The sequence below is a fragment of the Python bivittatus genome, unplaced genomic scaffold (assembly GCF_059951505.1).
Source record: "Python bivittatus isolate LINGU-HERP-01145 unplaced genomic scaffold, Pbiv_v1 ctg000510_np1212, whole genome shotgun sequence".
In the NCBI taxonomy this organism is placed as follows: domain Eukaryota; kingdom Metazoa; phylum Chordata; class Lepidosauria; order Squamata; family Pythonidae; genus Python; species Python bivittatus.
Genome location: NW_028277081.1, coordinates 2397032 through 2422176, shown reverse-complemented (window position 1 = coordinate 2422176; position 25145 = coordinate 2397032). Strand labels below are relative to the sequence as shown.

At 51.4% G+C, this 25145-nt stretch overlaps 1 protein-coding gene across 2 annotated transcripts in view; it reads left to right on the top strand.

The window, feature by feature from the left end:
- The window catches only part of VWA5B1 (von Willebrand factor A domain containing 5B1), a 35827-nt gene extending 12057 nt beyond the window's left edge, over window positions 1-23770 (top strand). For both annotated transcript variants that reach the window (XM_088147649.1, XM_088147648.1), the window contains 12 exons: window positions 365-479; window positions 4039-4224; window positions 4823-5009; window positions 6145-6338; window positions 10215-10437; window positions 10933-11259; window positions 11822-11959; window positions 12957-13076; window positions 13817-13891; window positions 14403-14463; window positions 15417-15540; window positions 16320-23770. In XM_088147649.1, the coding sequence (XP_088003775.1) occupies window positions 365-479; window positions 4039-4224; window positions 4823-5009; window positions 6145-6338; window positions 10215-10437; window positions 10933-11259; window positions 11822-11959; window positions 12957-13076; window positions 13817-13891; window positions 14403-14463; window positions 15417-15540; window positions 16320-17006 (2437 nt within the window). In that variant the 3' untranslated portion in view covers window positions 17007-23770. The remainder of the gene's footprint in view (window positions 1-364; window positions 480-4038; window positions 4225-4822; window positions 5010-6144; window positions 6339-10214; window positions 10438-10932; window positions 11260-11821; window positions 11960-12956; window positions 13077-13816; window positions 13892-14402; window positions 14464-15416; window positions 15541-16319) is intronic.
- Window positions 23771-25145: the final 1375 nt, after the last annotated feature.

Sequence of the window (25145 nt, the reverse complement as noted above, 5' to 3'; positions counted from 1 at the left end):
GGGAACAGCTTTGTTCAGGCTCCAGATTTTAGGCAGTTCTGCACTGGGCCCCTCCCTGGTCTCCTGGGGCGAGCCATCCCGGAGGCCAGGCTCCAGTGCCCTCGCCAAAGCCCAGAGAGCTGCCCGCTTGTAATTGGGCAGGAGAGAGGAAGAAGCACGAAGGCGAAGGGAACGAGCTTTGATTTAGAGTTGCCAGATAGCCAAGCCTCGCTTCTGGTGCGGACGCTCGGGTCCTCCTGTTCAGCCTGCGCGCAAAGCTTGCAGAAAGACGAGGCTGGGGCCCACCGCTGCCTCCGTTGACTCTTGGGGGGCGGTGGGGTTCTTCCTCCTTGCCCACCCGGTCCCTCTGCTCTTGCTGCTGCAGGTGCTTCACTTTCGGCATCGGTCAGAACGCCTGCCGGAGGCTGCTGAAGGGCCTGGCCGCCGTATCCAAAGGAAGTGCCGAGTTCCTGGCGGAGGGGGAGCGGGCACAGCCAAAGGTAGAGCCGCTCGGACTGCTGCAGCTGATGCCGTGCAGAAAAATCCCTCTGCCTTTTAAAAATCACTCCCCTTCCATCTACTTTCTTTTTAAAGGAATGGGTTTCTGTTTTCCCCCCAAAGAGGAAGATTAATCGGAGGCGGTTCTCATCAAAAGGGAACCGGGGTCTGGTGCAACCCTCGGTTACAAAGGGGCTGAGCGGGCCGGCAAGCGTTCTGTCTTTCAGTGGCACCGTCTCCTCTCCGGGAGCTGGTGGCTGCTCTGGCTTCTCCTCTTCCAATCGTGCCATCCAGTTTTGTTGCCCAATTTCACTGCATCTTCCTCTTTCCACTAAATCCCAAGAGAAAACTAGGAAGGAAGGAAGGAAGGAAGGAAGGAAGGAAGGAAGGAAGGAAGGAAGGAAGGAAGGAAGGAAGGGAGGAAGGGAGGGAGGGAGGGAGGGAGGGGAGGGGAGGGGAGGGGAGGGGAGGGGAAGGGAAGGGAAGGGAAGGGAAGGGAAGGGAAGGGAAGGGAAGGGAAGGGAAGGGAAGGGAAGGGAAGGGAAGGGAAGGGAAGGGAAGGGAAGGGAAGGGAAGGGAAGGATCTGTCTTTACCCTTCCCCAACCCACAATATTTTCTCCTACGTTTGTGGGAGACAGAAAACTTCCAAGAACCTGAAATTTTGGTTCTAGAGATTGGTCTGAAAGATCTGTGTCTAATCAGACATCTAGGGTTAGAGAAGGTCAAATCTGCTGGAGAGATCAGCCTGGGCGCTTCTCTCTTGAATTTATGCAACGGTCTCATTTCTGGCATGGAAGGATCTGAACGGAGGCAGGCCTGTGCTTAAAGGATGGCGGTCCATTCAGCCACAACGTTTGTGCGAGAAGAAACCTCCAATCTAGCCCAGGTCCCACTGCCACGTTCCCTGGAGTGAGACGCTGAGCCACGGAGAAAATAAACGCTCGTGGCTGTCGCAGTCTGAAATTAAGGCTGTCTTGGGGCTCCCCAATCTCTTGGACTGCAGGCAACTCACCGCTGCCCGTGACAGCACGAGAGGAACGGCGACTGCCCCTGACGGACCACCATCTGTGGTTTGGCAAGTCACGCTAATGCAGTGTTAGTGGGGGAACCCCAGAAGGAAAAAAAATATTCTAGGACATGAAAATGTTCCCTGATAAGAGGGGAGACTAGAATCTGCCTCTCCTTAGTCTACTTGCTGTTCAGCTCTGCCTCCCCAAGGTTATTTACAATTTCTCCCTGGCTCAGTTGCTTCCTGCGACCCCAGCAAGGAAAACAGAGCTCCTTCTCTTCCCCCACGAACATCTTTGGAGACACGGTGAGACTTCTGCCCGATGCAGTGTGGCTTTACCGTTTGTCTTCACTCCAAGCCATCTAATGGCCCCCCTCCCCAAATTTGCGAGCCCCCGTTCCTCCACGCCCACGCAGCGAGTGGGCTCAGTGTGGCGGAGGAAGAGCACGCGAGCAAAACACAGAGCAGAGCCACGCTCTTGATCCGCTGGGGGCAGATCGGTGGACGCGTCTCTGCGGGAAGCTGCGCCCTTGCCGAACTCAGCGATGTGCCGCGGGGTGTGAGGAAGCGTTCGGAGCAGCTGCAGGCCGATGCAAGCCGTCAACCCTTGGGTGCAGCAGCTCCTTCAGTTTCCCAAACAAAACGGGGAAGGGTTGTGGATGGGGCCCAGAAGCAAAGCCCACCGCCTTAGTTTGCCTCGCAAGGTCACAGCTTAGCAGCTTGAGATGCCAAATGTATGGAGGGCTCTTGGGGGGGAATTAGCATTTTTGGTTAACAACCTGTCAGCGCCCCCAAACAATTACAGACAAGGCTGAACTTGGAACATGAAAGCTTATTTTGTCGTGGGAACGCAGCCGCCAGGTCTCCCATTTTCATTTATTCCTTTACTTTGCTAGAGCTTGCCTTACCTAGATGGGTTCAAGGCAGCTAACCAAGAATTTTTCCTCCTATTTATCCTCACAACAAGAACCCTGTGAGGTAGGTTGGGCTAAGAAAGGAGAATGGGCTTAAACTCAAGTTCCTGTGGTTACCCTGCAGTAGATTACTTTGATCCATCAATGTTAGCTTAATAACCTTGTCTGAATAAAATGTACTTGTCTAACTATGGGAAGAACATCAAAGATGGAACCAGCTTAGCCTCCCAGGGTCTCTCTCTCGCTACACGCCCCGAGCGTCCGCATTTTCCATCTCCCCTTCCTTGAGCCCAGGCAGAAAAGACTCCAGTCTGCACCAAGGAGCCGTTCTTATCAGCAAAAGGAGGCGGTGGGAGAAAAAAGGACCCCCCCAATGATATATGATTCACGCTCAGCTCCTGAATCTGCGAGATAAAAGATTGCAGCCACGGAGTGGGAGGTGGCATCGACTGACCCCTTGGTACGACTGAAGGTCACAAAATGTCAGCTCCTTGCGCAGAACGTGTTTGGAAACACCGTTCGCTGTGGAGGGGTAAAAATTTACAGCTGAAAGGCTGCAGCCGCTCAGAACAGCAGCCTCAGAGCAGGAAGGAAAGGCGAGATTAGAAAATGTCTCTTTTTGAGCTGAGCCCGTGTTTGGGGACCTGCCACAAAGCTGTCAGACTTCAGAAACGTCTAAAGGCATTTCCTTGTCCCTCAGGTTTTGTGGGTCAGAACTAAAGATGAATAACTTCTGTCCCTTGCTCCCATTTTTAAAACCCTTCTCCTCCAGAATTTTGCAAATTGGGAAAATTTTCCAAGCAAGTCCTAAAATTAACACATTCCGAGCCTTGCATTCACTGGGTGTAGAGAGGATCTTGGAGAAAACAGGCCGGAAACGTTACTAAAACATGAGCTTAGCCCGGGAAAACAGGGAAGCGTGAGAAAGAAACTCAAGACTGCCCCACTTTGATTCTCTTTAAGAGGGAGGGAATGAGAAACACAGTCACGGTTTCAAGACTGTAGCCTCTATCAAGAAAGTAGAAGTCTAGTATTTTTTGTGGGGTCTGGCCTGGCCTATGTCATTGTAGTGGGAAGAAGGAACGACCCTGCGGGACAGGATGAAGAGCCGCTACCAACGCAAGGGTCAGATAAAAGAAACCAGAGCTGTGACCTGAGAAAACATCTCAGACAAGCCCCTCCTAGTTCTCATGAAGATAATAAAGCGGGGGGGGGGTGCATTCAGACTTGCAAAACTCTGTCACTATAGCTTTATAATAAAAGTAATATAGGCCTGCGTGACTTTGGTTTCCCAGGGTTGTCTGCCTTGAAGGGCTGACCTCATAGGGTTGGTACCACCACAGGAACTTTAGCTCAGTCCAGATCCTTTGGACCACCAGTATTTCTAGGCAGGTTCACACAACGCGTGTCCCTCTTCACATCCCTCAACTGTAATGCAGATTTCCCCGTGTATGACCTTCCAGAAGGGTGGCCCCCAGATGGGTTTCACTTTCCAAACAAGCCCTCAGCGCCCTCCCAGGCTTTGCAGGATTCCAGCCTGGATTGAGGGGTTACTGTCATCAAGACTCAGCATTTAGGGGCACCAATCTAGAGGGCCACTATCTGCTCTGAGCAATTCTTTTTCCTCCGGGTTTTAGATGATCAAGTCTCTGAAGAAGGCAATGGCGCCAGTGGTGAGCGATGTCTCTGTGGATTGGGTGTTTCCGGAAACCACGGAAGTCTTAATTTCGCCTGTCAACGCCAGCTGCCTTTTTCCAGGAGACCGTCTGGTGGCGTACAGCATTGTGTGCGATACGTCCCTGTATATTTCTAATCCCAGGCTGGTGAGTGGCCCCGACCAAGGACTTCTGCTTCTTCAGGTCCTTCGTTGACGTAGCTGAAGCTTGAGAGGATTAAGGTTCAGGTCCATGGGAGGGTCCTTTGATGTGCTACGCATGAACGAAGCTGCGCTGAGCATTAATTAACTCATTATTTGTTTACACAGATCCCATCCCCATTTTCTCTCTTCATCAACACCAGCTTGATATTTTCTCTGGGGTTCTTGGTGGGGGCTGTTTGAACTTTGATCTACTTGCACAAACCCTAATATTCAAGCCAACACATCTTTGATATAAGATCATTGACCAATAAAGAACCAGCGCAGGTCTTCAGACCAGATATCTGGAAGAGAAGACGTCAAATGCTTGGGTTTTCCCATGGGCAGCTATCCACCGCCAAGTGGTAGAGTAGACAATTCTGGTCTCGATTGGCTGAGGTTTATCAACAGTCCTTGACGTAGGAACGTCAAGAGTTGTCTTACCATGGTTTCCACTTAGTCAGCTGGTGGGCAAAACTTCCCAAAGTGTCAGAGAGCTGGCGCTCTACCACTGAACCACCGGCCTGGAAATCACGAATGCGTGCCAACTGACCCTCTCTCCCCAGGACAAGAGACGCCGCTACAGCATGCTGCATTCCCAAGAGTCGGGAAGTTCTGTTTTCTTCCATTCACAAGAAGAAGGAGGAGGTGGAGGAGGGCTGGAGAACTGGGAGGCTTCCAAGGATCCCGAAAGTGGATTTCCTTCAGAGAGGATCAGCGGAGAGATGGGAAGCGAATCTGACATGGATTCAGGTGGGTTTGGTCTAGTTCGGCTCTGATCTGCTAGGAATAAGGATTGCCGATATTGCTACCAATTTATTCCATTGCTTTGCCCTGAAATTTTCAGTAAACTTTGAATTTAATTGAAAGATAAGAACGTGGATAATTTGCCCCACCTTTCAAGTCCCTCAACTCTATTCCTACTCTACTTGCATCATTTACGAAACTCTTAAACTTTCTACATGTTCTTCAAACATTATGGAATAAGTCCATCTCTGTGCACACTTACATACATACATACATACATATATATATCCAAATATGTATATGTATAGAGAGACAGACAGACAGACAAGAGAGCAAAAAGAAATTGGGAGACAACCAGTTTCCCAGTTCATAGAAATATATCATCTGATCAAAAACATCTGCCTGGCAAGGTGGCCTTCTCACGTCATCAACACATATTCACCCAACTCTGCAGCTCCTCTAGCAGCCTAAAAAAAATTACGTATTTCCAAATTACTTCAGTGTGTACTAAAATACATATCCATATGTGAAGGAAGTGTTTCAACGCGAGCTATCTCTTGGAAGAGGTGTTTACCTGTATTCTTGCTCTCAAGAAAGCGTGGATCTGAATGGCCATGTTTCTTTGGGTACCTTTGGGTACCTCGAAATGTCTGGAGAACTGCATTGTGGCATTCGGAAATGTCCAGATATGGCGAAAGATGTCCTGTCCACGGCCAGATTGAGGTGGACTGAATACCCAAAATACAATTCTGCTTGGGGTTTTGAACAAGACGGCCCCATTTGTATCCATATTTGCTACAGGCAGGCTTCGTCAATGCCCCAGTTTGCTCTAAAATATTGAGAAATGGGCTGAGCGTGCTGAAGCACCAGGACGCTTGTCGTGTTCCGTACAGATAAAATCCTACACTAAAAAACAGGGCGGAGAAAGGAAAGGAAGAACGTTGGTATAAACATAAAGAATACAGATTTCATTCTCTTTGCATGATAGACCTCCTACTCTTCGAGGACTTCCCAAATCCAATGGGTTTTCCCGCCCAGGGTTAGCAGGCCTCTCCTAATGCTTAAACCGAACCCTGGTTTGGTCAGTTCCTTGATGTTTTGTAGTTTGGTCATGTAAACTGGGGCCTTGTGTTTTTCTCAGGCACAGACCCCGTAACTACATCTCAGCGAAGGGCCTACAGCACCAATCAGATTGCCGACCGCGAGTTGCCCCAGAAGCTTCCGACGGCCAGCGACTCCAGCTCCGCCTTGGTGCAGAATCCTCTCCGGAAGGTCCACCTGCAAGATCTCAGCCAGATTAACTCAGACACGCAGCCCTGGCAGGTTGAGCTTCAGGTCAGGATCCCTGTTGCTTCGGTTAAAGGCTTAGAAATGGTTGCCGAGGGCAATGTCGTCCCACTTGCAGGATGCTGCTATCCCCACAACCACCCTGTGAGAGAGCTGGGCCTGGCTTAAAGCCCCCCGAGCTTCCTAGTTTGTGAGAAATTTGATCTTGGTAAAAGATATTTCACGTCCCTGGACGTTTCTTCCCGTGGACAAGTGAATGTTGGTGCAGCTCTCCTGCAGGAGGGAGGCGTTCCCACACTGATTTAGTAACAAGGTGGCTGTAGGCTTTGCCTATGGATGCGGTCAGACATTCATCCCAGTCTCCTCGGCTTTCCTTTCCCACGTGGGAAAAGAGCCTCAGGGAATTTCTCAGGGGTGGCAGAACCTGGAAGGCTGCCGACAGACAGCAAGAGATGCAGCAGAAAACAGGAAGCCCCTCCGCGCCCCTTCCAGCAACTTGCTAAGTTCACAAGCACCCGCAAAGGGAAATGCAGGAGAACAGAGTTCTCCAGCAAAATTGGGCAGAAAAAGAGAAGCTCTCTTTTGCAAAGGAAGAAGGCTTCTGTTTCTGGGCGGCATTAGGTCTGCTGGCATGAGAGGGATCAATGTTATCTCTCAGGGTTGGCAGACAGTCCGCCCCCCCCCCCCGCCCCTTTGCAAATCCAGCTGCCTCCTGCTTGTTCGAGAGAGCAGGACCGGAGCAAAGAGAGGAAAAGGTTTCTATAGCAACCTGAGGTGGAGTTCACTTGGTTTTGTGCAAAAGCCTTTAAACAAATATATAAAGCCGTGGAGCTTCATCAGGGAGAGACTGGCAGGAGAAAGCAAAGATTCAATGGCTTCAGGTTAATGATGGTTAGATCCATCCTGGCCTCTCCAAAGGTTGGCTCCCTGGCCTCTGATTTGGGGTTATCATCTCACTAAATGACTACCCTTCCTATCCCTAGGCTTACGCTTGTTTGGGCTGCCAGTTACACGCACACACAGACACCCTCGAGGTATTTAGGGCAGCTGTAAATCCCTAACTATAGCAGCACAAAGCCCACTCCCAACGTACGGCTTCCCGCAAAGAAAACCCAGGCACAAGAGGTGACTTTTTTTGAACCGCCCAGAGAGCGGTTCGGAAGCGCCAGAAGAGCCCGTCTCCATCCGGGGTTCCCGGTAGCCCCACGGAGAGAAGAAAAGGGGGTGCGCATTGCTACCCCTGGCCCCTCGCTCGCAGCCCAACCAGACGCATTTGCAGAAGTGCAGCTCCCTTTGGGGCTCTTCCCGTCCTCGTTGCAGGCCGTGGCCTCCCCTCCGCCTGGTCCTCCTCAGCTGGGCTCCCTTCAGGGAACGCAGGCTGAGAATCCGCCAGGTCAAGCTCTTCGGCTTCTGCCCCTCAGGACTCAGAATGATCCCCGACAAGGTTTAGGCTTAGGTAGAAGTTTAGGGTTATTTCGCTTGTTCTTCAGTCAGAAACCCCTCCTCCTCAAGGGCAGCCTATAAGGTGGGTCACCAGGCATTTCCTCAGTCAATTCAATGGGTTTGCTCAAGGAGTTTGGAACGATGGAGTCTGCATAACGTTGCCAGCAAATTAAAAAAGGAAGATTGAAGGGGCAACCTAGGACATCGTACTGGTTAGGAGACGCTTCCATTAGCTGTTAAGATGGGTTTGCAGAATTCCCGATGGGATCTTCCTCACGGTTGAAACTCCCCAGATTTTTAGGGGCCTTTCAAGGCACGTCCCTTGCCATAAACCCACCAACTCCAAAAGAGCATAAAACGTTCTGCCAACTGAGGACATTCCCAGCCGGTCAGTGAAGGTCATTGTAGACGGAGAGCCGTGGCGTCTAAAACCAGTTTCTGTGCCCTTTGGCTCTTCACCAGTGTGAAGGACGTGTTGTGCTGTTTTGCGTTAATGTCAAGCTTTCCCTCCAGCGTTCAGGCAGTGCGCAACTGGTCCTTTGCCCCACCCTCTGCAAAACTCATCGCTTGGGACTGCAGCAAGGGAGGACCTATCTGGAGGGGAACTTACGTCCTCGGGAACCAACAGCCCTGAACAAACCTCAGTTTGCTTTCCAAAGCTGGCTTGTTTTTCCAGCCTTCCCCCTTGTGCTGATGCATACCTGCATGGCACTTCTTTAAAAAAATGGTTTGTTCTCTTAGCTGCTTCCCCAGAAGGTCCACACCTTGCAACCTGCTTGCCCCCCACCCCAGCACAGCCCTGCCTTGATAAAACCAACCTTCCTCCGGCTTGCAAGATGTTGCTCCCATGCTGCCCCCACCTAGGAACGAAACAGCCTCAAGTGCCCACCAAATGCCAGAGAAACTGTCTTGTCATGCCATCTTCCACCATGGCTTCAAGACAAGTCCAATCTGCCATGCTTTGCCACGCACGGTCTGCCGTTGGAAGACCGGAAAGACCAGGTTAGGGACGGATCATTAAGGAGAAAACCTGTCTGTGCGGTTGCTAAGAGCCGACACTGACTCAATGGCACATAGTCAATCAATCAATGCGCTGCCTGAGAAGTCATGCCCGCTGCTCTGCTGCAGGGCGAGCAGAGCTGTGCTTCGGGTGTCTGCGCCCCCGTGGTCACGATCCAGCCTCCCTGCCCAGCGGTTTCTCCCCTTCCCATCCGCACCTCCTTTCCTGAGCTCTTTTCAGACCCACCTCCTCCCCTCCTGGCTTCCCCCCAGGAGAGGCGAGCCAGACAGAGCTCCTCTATTTCATTTGCAGCAGAAGAGGGGACGTGCAATGGAGGGTCTTCTGGAGAGACCCCGAGGGCCCTCTTTCCCCACCAGGCTGCGCAAGCCTGTCCCTAAATGGAGAGCGATGGACGTGGGGATGAAGGCAAGCCGCATAACCTCGGTGACATCTCTTCTCCCATGTACGGGTGTTGGAAAACACATGTACGACAACGCCAAGGAGTGTCACCGGGTTCTGCTTCTGGTTACCAGGCAACTGGGTCCAGGAATCTCCCATTTCCCTTCGCTCTGTAATTAAAACAGCCGCCTGAGTGGAATTCTTGCTCCTTTGCTTTTGCGTCTGGCTTCCACAAAGGTGACGGGAGGCTTCCTCTCAGCCGCTTGCGTCAATCCGCTTTTCACGTTTCGCCTCCTGAGAAGCAGAGTCAGGGTCTGCAAAAGCTGGCTGTGAGTTCCCGGCCTGGGCAGAGGCGAGCAACGCCATCACAAATCCGTAGAGTTCGGAGGTGATGCAAAAGTAGTTCTTCCGATGTAAGACGATCGGCGACTGGCATTCCAGCCCATAGCAAACGTCAAGATGGTTTTTTTCTCTTTGCGGGGCCTGGACTAGTAACGGCAAGAAGCAAAACTTGGTTTGGTTCTATGCCCCCAGATTCTTCCGGTGCAGTTTTTAACCGATGCCCATCCTTCCTTGGGCGCATTAATGAAACGTCCCATCCCAACTGCAGCCTTGCGATGCTTGTACATATTATTGTGTCGGCATCTCTTTTCCACGTACATGACATTTGCACTTGAGTAAAGCGCTGCGCAAAGCTAAGCCTGGCATTGCATTTGTTGGGTGGGTTGGTATTAGTTTATCGATGCAGCCGTTTGCCTGAGTAGTAGGAAGAGAAATGAACGGGCAAGTGAAATAAGGAAACCTGAAGTCCCATCTCCAACTCTTTTTTCCGTCTTTTTGAAAAACGTCTTTGCATTCGGAAACATGGAAGACTGCTGTTTGCCAACAGTTCTAGGCTCTGGGGGGAAAAAGTCTGATTTTGCAAGGCCACTTTCTGTTGCACGTATTTTCACTGCGGTATCCCAGGAACACGTTTGCCAAGCCACTTTCTTATTTCCCTTGGCTGTGTGTGCACGTGTGTGTGTGAGGGGCAGTGCAGCCCTTTGCATCTTCTCCCCCACTGAATGTCTCCATCTGATCAGCCTTTCTCAGCCAGCCCCGTCGCTGCCAGGAAGATCCGAGGAGTCGGCGCGCGGCGACCATCCCTGCTCCAGGAGAGCCACCTCGCTCTGTACCCCAACCTGGATTCGCTGCAGCTGCACCGAGGCCCCATGCAAACGGCAACGGGGACAGGATCGGGGCCCCAAGAAATGAACTCCGTGCCGGGATACACGTTTTCGGACAGCCGAAGCCCTGGGGAACTGGGTAAGCTGCATGATGGCCAGCGAGGACTCTTCTGGAGTCCTTGGTGCTCTCTGAGCTTGGCTGTTTGCTTGCAGACGTTTCATTACCCGCCTAGGGAACGAGCTTAATGACTCTCCTGTTGGGTGGCTTGGGGAGTGTACACATTCACACACACACAAAAGTACAGAGAACCGAGCGCTTTGCAAAGCGAGCATCCAACACGTTGGGTTATTCTTGGCGTTGCACACAAAAACCCTGCAGGTTTCCTACGAGTTGTCATTCCACTTGGCAGAAGAAAAATGGCTCCCAAACTTCTTGCAGAGAGGAGAGGAGAACTGGGGGGAATTTGTGCAGGTGGCGCAGTGGAGTCGCCTGAGGCTGGTTTAGGGAATTTCTTCTCCTTGGAGGGTTCTCCAGGGTGGGGCAAGTTCCCCCTGGCCAGAAAGCACGGTAGATGGACCCACGTGGCTTATGGGCTCCCACCACGGATCATCGTCTATCTGACTTTTCTTGCAGAATCGGCCCAACATCCTTCCTTCAACTTTGAAACCGAGACCACGTCCGACTGGGAACTGCACGACCCAGAAACAGGCTCATCGGGCGGTGGCGACAGCTGGAGGGGGTCTCCAAGGTTGCTCTGCAAGGCTGTGGTGAAGGGGTTACAGAACAACGAACCGGTCAAGTGGGAGATAACCTTTGACCTCGGGCCTGTCTTCCGAAGCAGAGAAGACAAGGGCGAGGAGGAGGAAGATGTTTGGAACGAGACCTTCCATCACCTGGCTGCCAAGTCCATCATCCAGGACTTCGAGCAGCTCGCCGAAAAGGAGTTCGAAATTGAGCACGGTGATCAAATGCCCGCTGTCTTGGGCACCCTTGAATACGTTCTGGTCCTGTTTAGCTGGCCCCAACGCTCGATAGCTGGTTTTTAAGCTGTTTCTTTCTCTCGGGAAACCTTTTCTCAGAGCATCACCACCTGGGCTTTCCGAGCATTGAGTTGGAATTTCCCGAAATACATTTTTCCGACAGAATCATTTAGGGTTATTTTTCCCAGCAAAAGGCGGCTTGCTTTCTCTCCCGATAGTCTCCCATACGGAACAGGACTGACGGGGGCCTCCAAGGGCTGCAGGGTGAACTCCACGTGGCTCTAGATTTCAGGCGCGTAGGTTTAATGCAGGCGCAGCGGGGCAGGACGCCCCGGTCCGTAAGTGGCTCTGGGGGCCCCAAGTTCCCCAGCTGCGACTGAGCTCGCTGAAACGTCTGATCAAAACCCACGTTTCCCACAAGCTCCCTGTTGTCTCCGAAACCTTTCAGAGCAGCAGCAGTGGTGGGAGAGAGAAAGGCGTGCGGAGGCCCCGTAGCAACTCGCTCATTTGCAACTCACCTGCTGTTTCTGGTCCTCCGACAGGGTCCGGGCGGCGCTACCAAGCAAATGCCGTGCACACCAGCAAGTCTTGCAACGTGATCAGCAAATACACAGCGTTTCTGCCTGTGGACCTCAGCAGTAACAGCTACTTGCCAACCGTCGTGAAATATCCCAGTACAGGTGAGGCTCGTGGCTCTTGTGAAGATGTTGTGCTGGCGACAAATACCCAGAGCAGTGTTTGTCAGCCTTGGCCGCTTTAAGAGGGGCAGATGCTGGCTGGGGAATTCTGGGAGTTGAAGATGCTGGCTGGGGAATTCTGGGAGCCGAGGTCCAGCGGCCAAGGTTGAGAAACACTGACCTAGAGCATTTGAAGCACATGTGAACATCAGCCTTTAGATCTGGGCGGAGCCAGGAGTGGAGGTGTGGCCAAACCAGGAAGTGGGAGTGTCTAGTTGGGAAGGATATTCGTTGATTTCAGTTCCTTATTTTTGCAAATCTATCAATGTTGCTTTCTCATTTATTTATTGTTTCATTGAATTCATCTCAGCCCTGTGCTAACCCGAGATGGCTTTAAAAAAAGCTCCGCATTATAGTTCTTATGAATTTCTGCCTGTGTTTTACTTTCTTGGCAAACATACATGTTTGCATAAACATTTGCCTTTTGTGAGTATCTCGTATTACGATGTACTATTGAACTTTTTTTTTTAGGCATGTCTTTGTTGTGCAAGTTTCAGAGAAGTAGGGATTTTGGAAGTCAACCGAGTTACAAAACACAAAATTCAGCCAGCCTCCACCTTCTTCCCCATCTGTAATATCGAGGGCAAACACAGGAGTCCATCCTCAGCAATGGTCTCAACACGATTATATTTAACTTTCCCAAAATGTTTGTGCGTAGGCTTCAATCTTGTGTACAATGCTTTAAAAACCAACACATTTGGGAAGGAATGAACTTTTGCAGACTTTCAGACACAACAGGCATTTCCTGCAGCTGCTGAAAAGCACTTAGGTCTCTTGTGGCTCTTGATGGAGGCAGTCAAGACCCAATTCTTTTCTTGTGCTGGGCTGGTGCACCATGAAGCTTTCCCGCGTTTATTGGTTCAGACGCTTTCCTCTAAGTCCGCTGTGCCCTTGGTCCTTTGGGCCCTTCTAAGATGGAGTTTCCCCCTCTTTTGCTGAGGTCTGCTGACAAAATCGTCCAGCCAACGGAGTTCAGGGTCCGAGGGCAGACGGCATCGAGGACTGTCGGCCAGCCCGGGGCGGATTCAGAACGGAGCAGAGGGTGGGCCGCACGGCGCAAGTAAGATCGTATCCTGGGCTCTTTTTCGTGCCGCCCGTGAATCCTTCTGTCCTGTATTCTCCCCAGATGTTGGGGTTCAGGAGCACGTGGGAGGGTTCCAGTGGAAAGGGGCTAATTCTGCGTGGCTCTCAGGTTAACTTCAGAGGGAAGGACAAAGGGAAGGATGCATCAAGGAAGGAAGGAGGCTCGGTCCTGATTTATTCTGGATACGACTCCGTGGTCCTAAAAAAGCTGGGCACAAACAGCCTTTGGGTCACCTTGTCCTTAAACAGATGCAGAAACGCCACACGGGCCATGAAAATTCATCAGCGTTCCTATTTCTCCTTTATTATTTTGAAGGGGAATGGATTTAGTGCGGCAAAACTCTGCTTGGTGCCAAATCCAGTAATCGGTGCTTCGTTTTTCTCCTACTTTTCATCGAGTTCTCCAGAAAAACGAAACCCTGGTGAATCATCCACTCTTTACGTGCCTCAGTTTTCTTCCTGATATAAATCAGTTGAAGAAAGGGATTTGCAGGGAAGTTAGTTTAAGGGGCCCAAAATCAGGACGGGCCTGATGGCGCCGTTTCCAGCTGACCAATTTCATTCAGAGGTATCAGCTTCTGCTCACCAAAGTTTATGGCTTTTGACAAAACTCGCTGGTCAGAAACCACCAGCCCTCATCTGAGTTTGGGCCACTTAATGTCTGTGGAGGGGACAGTTGTTGCTAGAGACTTCATTTATTGCTTTCCCCCCCTCCAGATGCAGAAGAGAGTGCTTTGTCCCCAAGTAGCACACCTTCTTCCTCAGGGGGAGACCACTACAGTTTCCCAGACGGTAAGAGAAAAAGCATTTGCCTTATTCCATCGGCCTCTTCAGGGTTATCTTCTCGGATTGGCAGCTGCTCTGTGTGACGGGGTGGGAAACCTTTGGCCCTCCGGCCCTTGGCCCCATTTGAAAAGCCAACAAATGATGCAAAACTTTGACAAGAAATAGAAAAGGAGGAAAACCAAGGGGTGTCCTAGAATGAATTGTGTGCCATAAAGCTGGGAGCAACTCTAAGTGACCACATAGACGTTCTTCAGGATGATCAGTCCCCAACCAAACGTGGCTATGAAATTTGGTGGAGCTTTAGAGCAACTCGGTTAGAGTGTTCAAGGACTTCCCCCTCCCCTTTTTACAGGTAGGGAAACTGAGGGTGACAGAGAGGATACAGGCTTTACGGCTGCTAAGGAGTGTCAGAGAGGCGGTGACATTCAAACCAGGGACTTCACAATCTAGTGGGTCTAACTGATAACCTACATCAACCTTAAGTTCTGATGCCACTGTTCATTTCCTGTCTTTTCAGTGTCACTACGTAGCCCATCAATTTCCTCTCAAAAATCCATCGAGAACTTCTTCGGCGCAAGGTAACGTTTGCTTTCTGTCACCCACTCTCTGAATGTGGTTGCTCCTGACTCACCATTTGCAAACTGTATATAACAACGGAGGAAAACACACAAAGGAAGCTTTTGGAAATTGGTTGGAGATTCTTCTTAAAATTCGATATGACACATTAGTAGATTCCTAGTAATGAATAGCGTTCAACACCCTCTACAAATCTTCTAGAGATTACATTTCCCATGCTCTGATGAAATAAAACCTGAACTGTTCTGCATGTTCCGTGATAGCCAACCACAGGAACTTAAGCCAAGCTTTCTGCTCCCCCTTGTTTTTAATTTCAGGACCACTAAGTTGGGTGGGGAGTTCATTCATGCTGGATGCTACCAACCACCCAACCTACAGAAAATTTGCCCAGTGGAATGTTTTTGACATGATTAGCAATGTTCTATCATTTGCTGTGGGGTTTTTTTTAATTATGATTAAATTAAAAATTACTTATTTGGCCAATTTTTCTGCAGGTTGGGTGATCGGTAGCTTCTATCCCAAATATGTTAGCAGCCTGGGATGAAAAAAAAGGGAGCAAGGAGTCCTATCCTTCCTTAGGGCAGAACATTCAAAACTTGGTTTTGCTTTGTTAGAATGTGGGACGTTTTGACAGAATTCTCTGTTTTGTTTAGAGCTCGGCACAACTTCTTTTCATTTTATGCCTCTGCAAAATATTTTCTTGATATTTCATCACTCTAAACAGGCTGCCCAAGATACACTCTGGATGGTCAATATCCTTCTAGGTAGTTGGGTTAGATTTTGAACTGCTCCCAAACCTAACAAAACCAGAAGAGAACACTTGGGAAAAATAATTTCTCAGAAAGACATTTGCACGGGTTGGTCTTTGTGTGTATTTGGCAAAGGGAAATACATCAGGGGAATGGAGCTGGCCGTGTGATTGCTTCTCTTCTACTTTGGTTTCTTCTTGATCCAGGTTGACATTTAACAAAACAAGATTGCTCACCAAGGCTGCCCGAGGCTTCATGGGAAAATTTCCTGCCAAGAGCCATGAGCTCAGTTCGGAAAATGACAATGAAAATGTCGATTATCTGCCGCTCGTAAGCATCGCCTTTGCTACGCTCGGTGGGGCTCTCCGAGAAATTCAATTTTGGGGAGCTTGAAAGAGAAGATCCTTTCCCCAAACTCTCCCCATCTAAACAGGAAGGAGGGGAGAAATTTGCACGCAGACTTACTTCTGTTGCATTCCCAGGACCAATGTCTGAACCAAAATAGGCTAAAAATGAGGTTCGGATTTGACAGAGCGGTTCACACCTTAATGCATGCAAAAATGCCTTGCAGATGGACCACTTCACTGCTCAAGGTTATCCAAAGGCTCATGCCCGACGCGGGGCTGTCTGCTTTTAGTCCAAATCCAGTCTGAAGTGCGCAGGAGCCTAGCACTCTGTCAGGTCTCTGTTTGGGGGCTGGAGACGGGACGAAGAGCAACCTTGCCTTTGCCTTCCTGTTCCAGGTGTTGTGGGCTGGCCTTTGACCCTAGGACAGTCCTTTTGGAAGAGGGCCTCCAAAGATAGCTTATCCGTGTCCTAAGGGAAGGTCAGAAGATTCTGAGACTCCTGCTGGAAGTGGGGACAGCACTAGAGCAGCAGACAAATGCTTGGAGATCCTACCCAAGGTTCTTCTAGCTGGGCTTGCTTGCTGAGGAGAACTTGGCTACCAGTGTTGAGCTGGACATGAGGGTCCTCTTTCTCAGCTTTCTTCTGCCCTGTGCTTTGCAGCCAACTGGGGGGGGAAATCTGTTGAGAAGTTCTTAAAATCTAAGAGATGAAATAAGACGAAAAGTTTTCACTGTGGTCCTCCCCTCCACCTTTCTCCTCAGGTGTCTCTCCAGCTGGCCTGTGGCTCCTTCCCCTTAAACCAGGCCTTTTGCGAGGCCATCAACATCCCCCTGGAGAAGCTCAGGTGGACTTCACCGTTTGCTTGCCACCGCACAGACCTCAGCCCCTCAGCTGGCTCCAGGAAGCTGGAAGGCTCAGGACCAGCCAAGAGCACAGGGGGTGCCGGGCCACCAGGCGATGTCCCAGGGAGAAATCTCCACGAAGAGGCTGGCCCGCCTGCACGTTCTTCTGGGGGCACAGCAGAAAGCTCCTTCCAAGCCCCAAAGGCTGAGAGCAGCCTGTCCCCTCCCTCGATCACCATCCAGAGCTTCTCGACCCCAGAGAGCGCCCCATCACCACCGGACAGCGGCAGGGGCTCGGAGACCGAGACTTCTGAACTCCAGGCTTGGCTCTTCGACATGGAACTCCAGCAGCAAACTGAGCCGGAGGGCATGCTCTGGGCCACCGCTGTGGCCCTGGCTTGGCTGGAGCACAGCTCAGCCTCCTATTTCATTGAATGGGAGCTGGTGGCGGCCAAGGCCAGCCGGTGGCTCAGTGAGCAAGACATCCCGGAAGGGCGAAACCTGCCCGCGCTCAAGACGGCTGCTCAGCAGCTTTTTGTCCTGCTCCGGCACTGGAACGAAAACCTGCAGTTCAACTTGCTGTGTTACAACCCCAATGATGTCTAGGGACAGGGGAAGTGGGTGAACAGAGGTAGGAAGGCATTAGGCTGGTCTAGACCCCAGCTCCATCCAACTGAAGCCAGGTTTGTGGCCTTCCGGTGGATGCCAGGAGCGCCTCTGGACCACCGTGGACCGCAGCTCCCGTCTTCTTCCAGCCGCGTTGCATGGAGCTGGCGTCTGAGCCATCCAGAGGTCACTGGCCGTGGGGAGGTTGGGACAGCTTCCCTAAGAGGGATCCACGATGCCTTTGGTGGCCCGGCCTCATCCCCCCCCCCGCCCTTTCTCTTGTTCTGTTATTCAGGTATGAATATTATGCATCCTTTTCTATTGTGCTTCTGAGCATGTAAAGCATTTGGCCGTCGTCGTCCTCTAAATTAGCCCCGTGGCGGTGATTGTGGTTGTGCTTGCTCCATCGGGAAGGGAGATGGTCAGGAAAGTGTCCAGTCCACCACACTGGGCCTCCCCCCAGGCTGGATTTCAGAGTTTCAGGCAGGAGTTTTTCCAAAGGCAGCTGGAGATGCTGGTGGTGGCGGCCCTGTAGGAGCTGCTCCGTTGGTTGACTGACACAGACGGACCAAGACACCCCAGATTTCAGAGAGGGTTGTTCTCTAGCCCTTAAGGTGATGAGGGTTGAACCCACAAGGGCAAAAGGGACCCTCAGCCCCTGAGCTATGGCTGTACGGCTGTTTCCAGTGAAGATAGGAAGTTGTCCTCCTACTGTGAGTGTGTCCGTTGAGCCAGCTGGGGACCCTTGGGGAGAAGGGGAAAAAGCCTTTCCTGACTTCCTGGGAGTCAACTTCAGCTGTCCTCAGTGGCAAGAAGAGCTGACCCCCAACTATATCCCCCACCCAATACAGGAAGATGTCTCTGTTGAGTTGGGACTCTCTTCAGAAGAGAGAGCCCGTTCCGGGAATATCTGGGGCCATTGCTCCAATCCATGCCATAACGCTGGATGCTAGGAAGGAAGATGATCGGTGGGGTTGGCCAACAGAGGGCAGCTGAGTCGGGAGGCCCCAAAATGGCATGGAGAGGTGTGGAAACCCCAGGCGGATCGTGCAGAGCTCGGCGAAGCCCCTGCAGACTTTGGGCCAGCCCTCTGGGATGGTCTTGGCCAGGCGAAGAGAAGGCTTGAGTTGGGTGTAATCGGACCCCGGAAGCATCTCCAGAGCCTCAAGTGATCCATCTGGCCCCTCTCATACACAATCACACGGGGTGTCTGTGTGTCTGTGCCTGTGTGTGCCACGTTTGTCAGTGTCCAGTGCACGTCGGTAACATGCAGGAGGAGAGCTGCGAAGAGCAAAGGAAGGAATTACGTGCCCCCTGAGAAACGTTGCCAAGATTTCCAAGGCTCACGATCTCAAGCTACCTCCAAACCAAACCTGGACTGCCAACCACCCAGGGAGCTGCTCCGCTCAACCCAGTTGCCCGAGATGGCCCGGCGGCCATCAGTGGCTCGTCCACCTGCCTTGCCGCCGGAGGCGTGTTCGAGTCCCCCCGCCTTCCATGCACGGATCCCGCCATGAGCAGAGACTTGCTAATTGCTTCCCGGAGCATCTCGCTCACAGGGGTCCTCTCCCGTCCCTGCTGAGGGCGCAGGCATAACGACCCAGACCCTGAAGCGCCAACAGGGATGCGGAGCAATCTAGGCCTCCCTGCTGCTTCAGGCTGAGCTGAAAAGCATCCTCCTTGCACGTGGTTTCCAGCCACAACGCGCTTCGCTGGGTCAGTGGTCTAAGCTGTGTTGATTTGTGCGGCTTTCCCTTCGCTCACCATCGCGCCCCCCGACTTTCACCCAGAGCCAAGCTGGTTATTTCTCCATCAATGGGGACCTGCCCATCCCGGTTTCAAATTTAAGAAGTGGGAATTGGGTTTTAGATTTCCTAAGCGTTGGGACTGTTTGCTTCCCAACTGAAATGTTGCTTACAAGAAAAGGAATCTTAATTACTTAAGATTCTTCATTACTTCATTACTTAAGATCAGCTTGTCAAATTCAACATTATTACGGGGAACATCCAAGGCTCTTTTTCTCTCTCTCTCTCTTCCGCAAGAATTTAAAAAAAAAAAAACCCTAGAAAGTGCTGGAGAAATTTCTCCATCCATGGTTGGATCTCTAGCTTCAGTTGTGCACGGGTGGGCATTGGAGAAAAGGCAACATACGATGCGAAGAAGGGGCTTGTCCCTGGGTAGGTCTAACCAAAGTTAGCAGCCTGGATTCTCTTCAACTTCATTTTTTCATTTGCCAGTTTCTTACGTTAATATTTTTCATTTGTGACCGCTTCAGTGACTCAATAAACCAACAACTGTCGGGGAAAAAAAGTGTGTACAAGTGTGTGTGTGTGTTGATTTAAGCCCCCAAACACCCCCAAGAGAAATCTGAAAGACATTCTCAACTACTCCAAAGGAGAAAAACGGAGCCTCTTTTGCTGGGTGAGAACTATACTGGGTGTTCACCTCTATTGGTATATTGGGTAGATTGTGGGGGAACGGCTAAGAGGCCAGTGGGCGAGGGACGGGAAAGCGCGCCAGCCTTCGGTTTTCTTCCATTGATGGAGAAAAGGAGGGTTAGCAGCTCGGTCGAGCCCCCCCCCTGCAAGGTGCTCCTGCCATTGGACTGGCTGCTAAGCAAAAGGAGAGGGGGCTCCATGAAATAGCCCGAACCTTTGGAGGGCTGACACCCTTGAGAAATTCTCCCACTGCCCGTTTGTGCTGCAGTTCCTGCTTGTGAATAATTATCTCAGTCGCCTGGCAGGGTGTTGCAATTCTCCTTCCCTGTTTGCTCACGCCCATATCGGAGCCGTTTGTCTTTCTGCCCCCTCGGCAGGCCTTTGGGCCTTTTTTTTTCACCCCACAAGGCAAGAGGGTGAGAACGCATTGGCTGGGGCGCCCGAGCCCTGCCTGGGCTCTGCCGCCGGCGGGTCTCTCTGCATCGCGGGCGAAGCCGCCAGGAGGCACTCCTGGGCCCCGGCTGGTTCCCTGGGAATGGTGCCTACCCTTCGGTTGCTCAGGCAACAACCAGGATGGAACGGGGCAGCTCTGCGCTGAACCAATGATGCTCTACACTTACTGCCCCCCCCCTTGATCCACAACCAACCCGACGCGAATTGCAAAAGGAAAAAGAGAGAGAGAACATGCAGCTGTTTGGTGAAACGTGCGCTCTTTGCAGTGAATTTCTAGAGTGAACCTTAGAAATAACCTGGACTGGAACTTGAGTCGTTTGCAAAAAATGAGAAATCGAGAGAAAGGGAAATGGAGAGCTTTGCCAAAACGAGGAAGGGGGAGAAGTGGACACGTGGAGGGCTTTTCCAGACTGAGATGAAACAAAAGGGGCAGATTTGTCCTTCCCAAATGTAGAACGAGAATGGTGCCCCCCCCAAAACCTTCTGAAACTCTCACATCCCAGTAATCTGGGTGCAGCACAATCGCTTTTGGAGCTGTTTCTGAGCACGGATCGGACGGTATTAGGAAGTTGGCGTTGATCGGTCTCTTGAAACCCTCCGCCCTGTTTGTGGAGAGAGGGGAATCTTGCTGGCAAGATTCTTGTTTCTCCAGCAGCAGGAGAAATTCTCCCCACCGTTCCCTGGGGTGGGCTGACCCATCAGCTGCGGCTGTTAGCAGAGCTTTTTCTCCCCTTGATAAGGAATATTTCCCCCTCCTCCGGCAGCCCGACCACCATTGCGCACTTTCCCAAGCGGCTTCGGGAGGCTTCGCCACCTTCTAACCGCCCTTGGCGGGGTGTGTGTGTGTGGGGTGTGTAGGAATCTAATGAGAGCTGATTTCTCTCAGGTTTTGGGGGGGGAAGCGCTGGGATACTAATATAATTGCACGGAAGATTGCGAAGAGAGAATGGAAACGCAGCAGCTTCTGCAGGAGAGATGACGTTGAGTCTCCCCACTTCTCTCAGGGCTTAATTTTGCCTTGCCAAATTTGCACACCGCTGATATTTGCTCATTTGTCACACGTAGAGCGTCCTTTCCCGAGAGCTAAACAAACTCCACATCAAAACCCTTGCAGCAATCGGGGGCTCCCTCGGGAATGAGAGCCCAGCCCGCTGGCACGAAGCCAAAGCTTTGGGGTGCCCGGAGCAGGACCGGACCCTCGCCAGTTCAGAAGCCCCTTGCCCGCCGCCCGCTGGGAGAGGAGCAGGAGGAGGGGGCGGCTGTGGGGTGTCCTGAGGCTGCTCCGAAGGGGGCCAGAGGAGGCAGGAGGCAGCCGGACTGAGTCCCTGCACAGGCGAGGCGACGGGGCCGTCCGTCCCGACGGGGCCAATTAAAAAGGAAGTTTCTTGTTCCGAACATTGCTGTGTTTGTTTCCATGCCTTTCCCTGGTGCCCCATGCCAGCGCTGGAAGCCGAATCAGAGGCCTTGGGAAGAGGCCCAGGGGCTTTTGGGGCCAGGTGCAGACTCGAGGGCCACGGTGTTCTCGGGAAGCATCAGGGAGGTCTTGAAAGGGGAAGGCTAGCTGGGGGTCCAGTTCTTAGCGCTGAGGACTAGGAACATACAGAGCCGCTGGATACAAAGTCAGGCCACTGACCTTTTGAGCTCCGTCGGCCGCACTGATGGATTTGGGTGAGGTTTCTGTCCATGAACGCCATGGAGAAGAAGGCCCCTGGGTGCAAAATATTCCTGAACGGAGCAAGGGGTTGCACTAGGTGGTCTCCAGGACCATTCCCGACTTCGGGATTCTAATCCGGAACTTCCTGCAGAGGCTCCACCACTGAACGATGGCTCTTTCCATCGCAGACGTGAGCCGAAGTCTCTGAGTATCACAGATGAGGGACAGCATGGATCATTCCAGGTTCAGCACCAGGGTCTTCCCAAGATGGGGTGTGGGTGTGCAAGGGGGCCTTCTGAATGCCAAGCGGTGCCCCTGACTGAGCTGACGAGGAGAGGAACCGTCTTCTTTCGGCTCAGGGAGGGGGAACCGCTGGCCCCCAGACGTCCCTCTGCCCAGACGACAACAGGAAGTGGAAATGCGGAGCATCCATTCTGAGTCTCCATCCTATTACGTCCATTAACCAGCTGCAGCCAGCTGTTCTGGCCTGAGATGCATTAGCAGGAGATGCTGGGATGAGCAGAGAAGGACAGGACGTCCTGCTTATGTTAATTCCTTTTCTATCAAGCGCAGGCATCTTCCATCTGGCCCCAAGGATGCTCCAGGTCTTGGGCAGGGGCAGCTGGTGACAAAGCCAATCTTTCTTTGATTCTCCCAATTTTAGTTGGGTGAAACGGAGAAGGATACCAAGAGCTGCTGTATCAGCTGAGCGTTTTCCTGGGGAAAATACTCAGATCTGCTTGCCTAATTTTTATTTGTTTGCCTGGCAAAACAAAGACTCAGAGGGAGCAGAAGCCCTCTCTTTCCAGTCCTCAAAGCCAGCTGGAAAAACCAGCAATACGCTGGACAGAAGCTCCAAAATGCCAGGAAAGATTTAGGCAAACTCTCATCTACCACTTCCCTAGCAAAAACCCCCTTTCCCCAACCATGAGAGCTAGAAACTTGGGTAATTCTTGGATGAGCCTTTCTCGTATCTCAGCAATGGATTCGAGGAAACATCGCCCAAAGGCTCACCGAGCTAACGGTGTGCCTCGCGGCATCGGCCACCTTCGAGTCGGGCGCGAGTTGGCATTCCTTACCGATGTTAGAGAACATTCAGAGATGATGATCAGGATCCAGTTACCGAATGCAACTATTCTACGCCCCCCACTTCTGCTCCTGATCACCCGATCATGAAATCAGATGATGATCCGATCGTTAACGTTGCCATTTAGATGCACGAGCGCTTTGTCACAGGCATATGAACGGGGGAGGCGGGGGTTCAGCAACACCCAGCAGAAGCGGTGCCCAAATGCAGGGGTGGGGGAGGCTGCAGATGGTGAGTGGGCCGGGCAGTGGGTAACCGTGGCACGGGTGTGCGTTAAGGGAAAAAAAAGAGCGGAGGGAGAAACACTGAAGCTCAGAGAAAGAAAATAAGAAATCACAACATCAGAGCCAAGGGGGTAGAAGATCAGGACCCTGGTGTTGCTGGCCTCTGCACGGGAGCACAAACACACTCCTAACTGTGGGTCAAGAAACTTTCAACTTATTCTGTTGCCGAGAAAACCACAGGGCTGGGTCCCTCTCGTCAGGCAGAGCTCAGCTCAAATGGAAAGAAAGAACCTGAAAGGTTGGAGCCAAAGTTACTCTCAGCCTCAGATCAATTGCTAAGAAAAGCACAACGAAGCAAGGAGGGAGAGCGTAACGCTTCCCCTTTCATTTTGAAAATAAAACTCCCAGGCTAAAACTCCCGTCCTCCATTCGGGGAGAAGACGGCCATCCCAAACACGATTTCTGCCCGCGATGCTGGCTCCCGGCTCATGGGAAGCCCAAAGCCCCTCCTGCCGCAGCTGCTGGCGGGAGGGAAAATAAATTATGCAGCGAGTCACCAGCCGCCTTTGAGGCAAAATCAAGATTAATGCTGCCGGAGAGAAGCGAAGACCAGGTGGAGAGGTGGGATTAAATGACCATTAATAAACGGGGCTCGTCTGCGTGATTCTTGGACGAGCCTTTTTCGTATCTCGGCAATGGATTCGAGGAAGAATGCCAGAGGCTCACCGAGCTAATGGTGTGCATCGCGTCATCAGCCGCCTTTGAGTCAGGTCCGGCTTCCTTGGGGTCTGTCAGCCTTCCCTGGTGGACCAGACAGGAACCATGACCAGAGGAGCTAATTCTACATTATTGTAGGGCTACATTAACAGAATCTTGCAAGTCTGAAAGCACAAATCTCCCACCATCTCTTTTACAGCCCGAGAAGTTAGGGAGGGTCCTTTCTGAGTTTCTTTCTCTCCACTCCTTATGCAGCTGCGGGCTATGCCCCCTCTTATCTGACCATTCCCTAGGCAGCATCTCTTTGCCCCATCTCTCAGGTCTTTCTCACATACCATTACAGGGTCTTTGTGGATCTGCAACATCTGGAAGTGCTTGCCATCCTCTTCTTCTGGTTTCCAGCCACAGCCCTGGGATCTCCTGTTTGTCTCCCCTCCAGGACCCTGCTTATCTTCTGAAGATTGGCCAAGAGGGGTTGGGTGCTGCCAACTAGCTGGGCAAAAACACAAGGAAGGTTGATGCTTTTTCACTTCCCAAGTCCAGGCGGTCTTAATCTTAGCCAGACACTTCATCACTTCATAGCACAGTAACCATGGCTCAGCTAACCACAATTAAGCAGCCATTAGCTGGCTTCACACAGCCCACTTTTTTTCTTCCAGAAATGCCTGAAAAATACTGAGTGAAAAATAGCAGCTTCTTTCCTTAGTCCCTCCAAATGCCAGCAAACCTCCAACACAAGAGTTAGTGAGAGTGGAACTTGAATTAAAAGGGCTTAACATTGGGGGGAAAAATGGCATTTTTACTTCCAGCATCTAAAAACAACCACTTCCAGACACACAAAGCAGGATATTTCCCTCTGATCCAGCTGAACAGTCACCTAATCTTCTCCTTCCCTGTTCACTGCTGATCGAGATATTTATGCATAAACATAAATTTATTTATGCCTAAAACAGCACAAGAAGCTGTTTCTTGCAACTGTGGAGCAGCATCAACACAAAGACGGATCCCGAATAGGAAGCATCGGTGGCAAAAGGTTGGAGGCAAAAAACCCAAACTGCATAAATTCTAAACCAACCACAATTTCTGTTTGAACTTTTCTGAGCTCAACTGCAACACGATACAAACGAATCAAGGTCATTTAGGCAGATATATATATATTTTTTAATCCAAGCAAATGGGCCTTCCTGCATGTTGATACAACACCCCGCCACGAGTGATGCCAACAATGCCATCGAGATGTTTTGGCTCCAATGCTTCACCTTCATTTAATTATGGAGCTGGAAGGGGCCACGAGGATCATCTAGTTCAGCCCGCTGCAGCCCGCAGGAAACCAGTTAGACGTGGAGCAGAGAAATTACAGGGACTGGACAATGTAGAGGTCTTTCCAAAAAGGCAACCCGGGAGACTGGGAATGCTTTGGAGGAGGGAAATTTCAAAAAGTTACGTCGGCAGAGCAGAAATAATCTTATTGATCCACGGACCATTTATTTGTACAAGATGCTTTTTTTCCCCAACAGGTAGCCAAAAGGACGTTCATTCACGCATAAAAATTTACTTTCCTCCCTT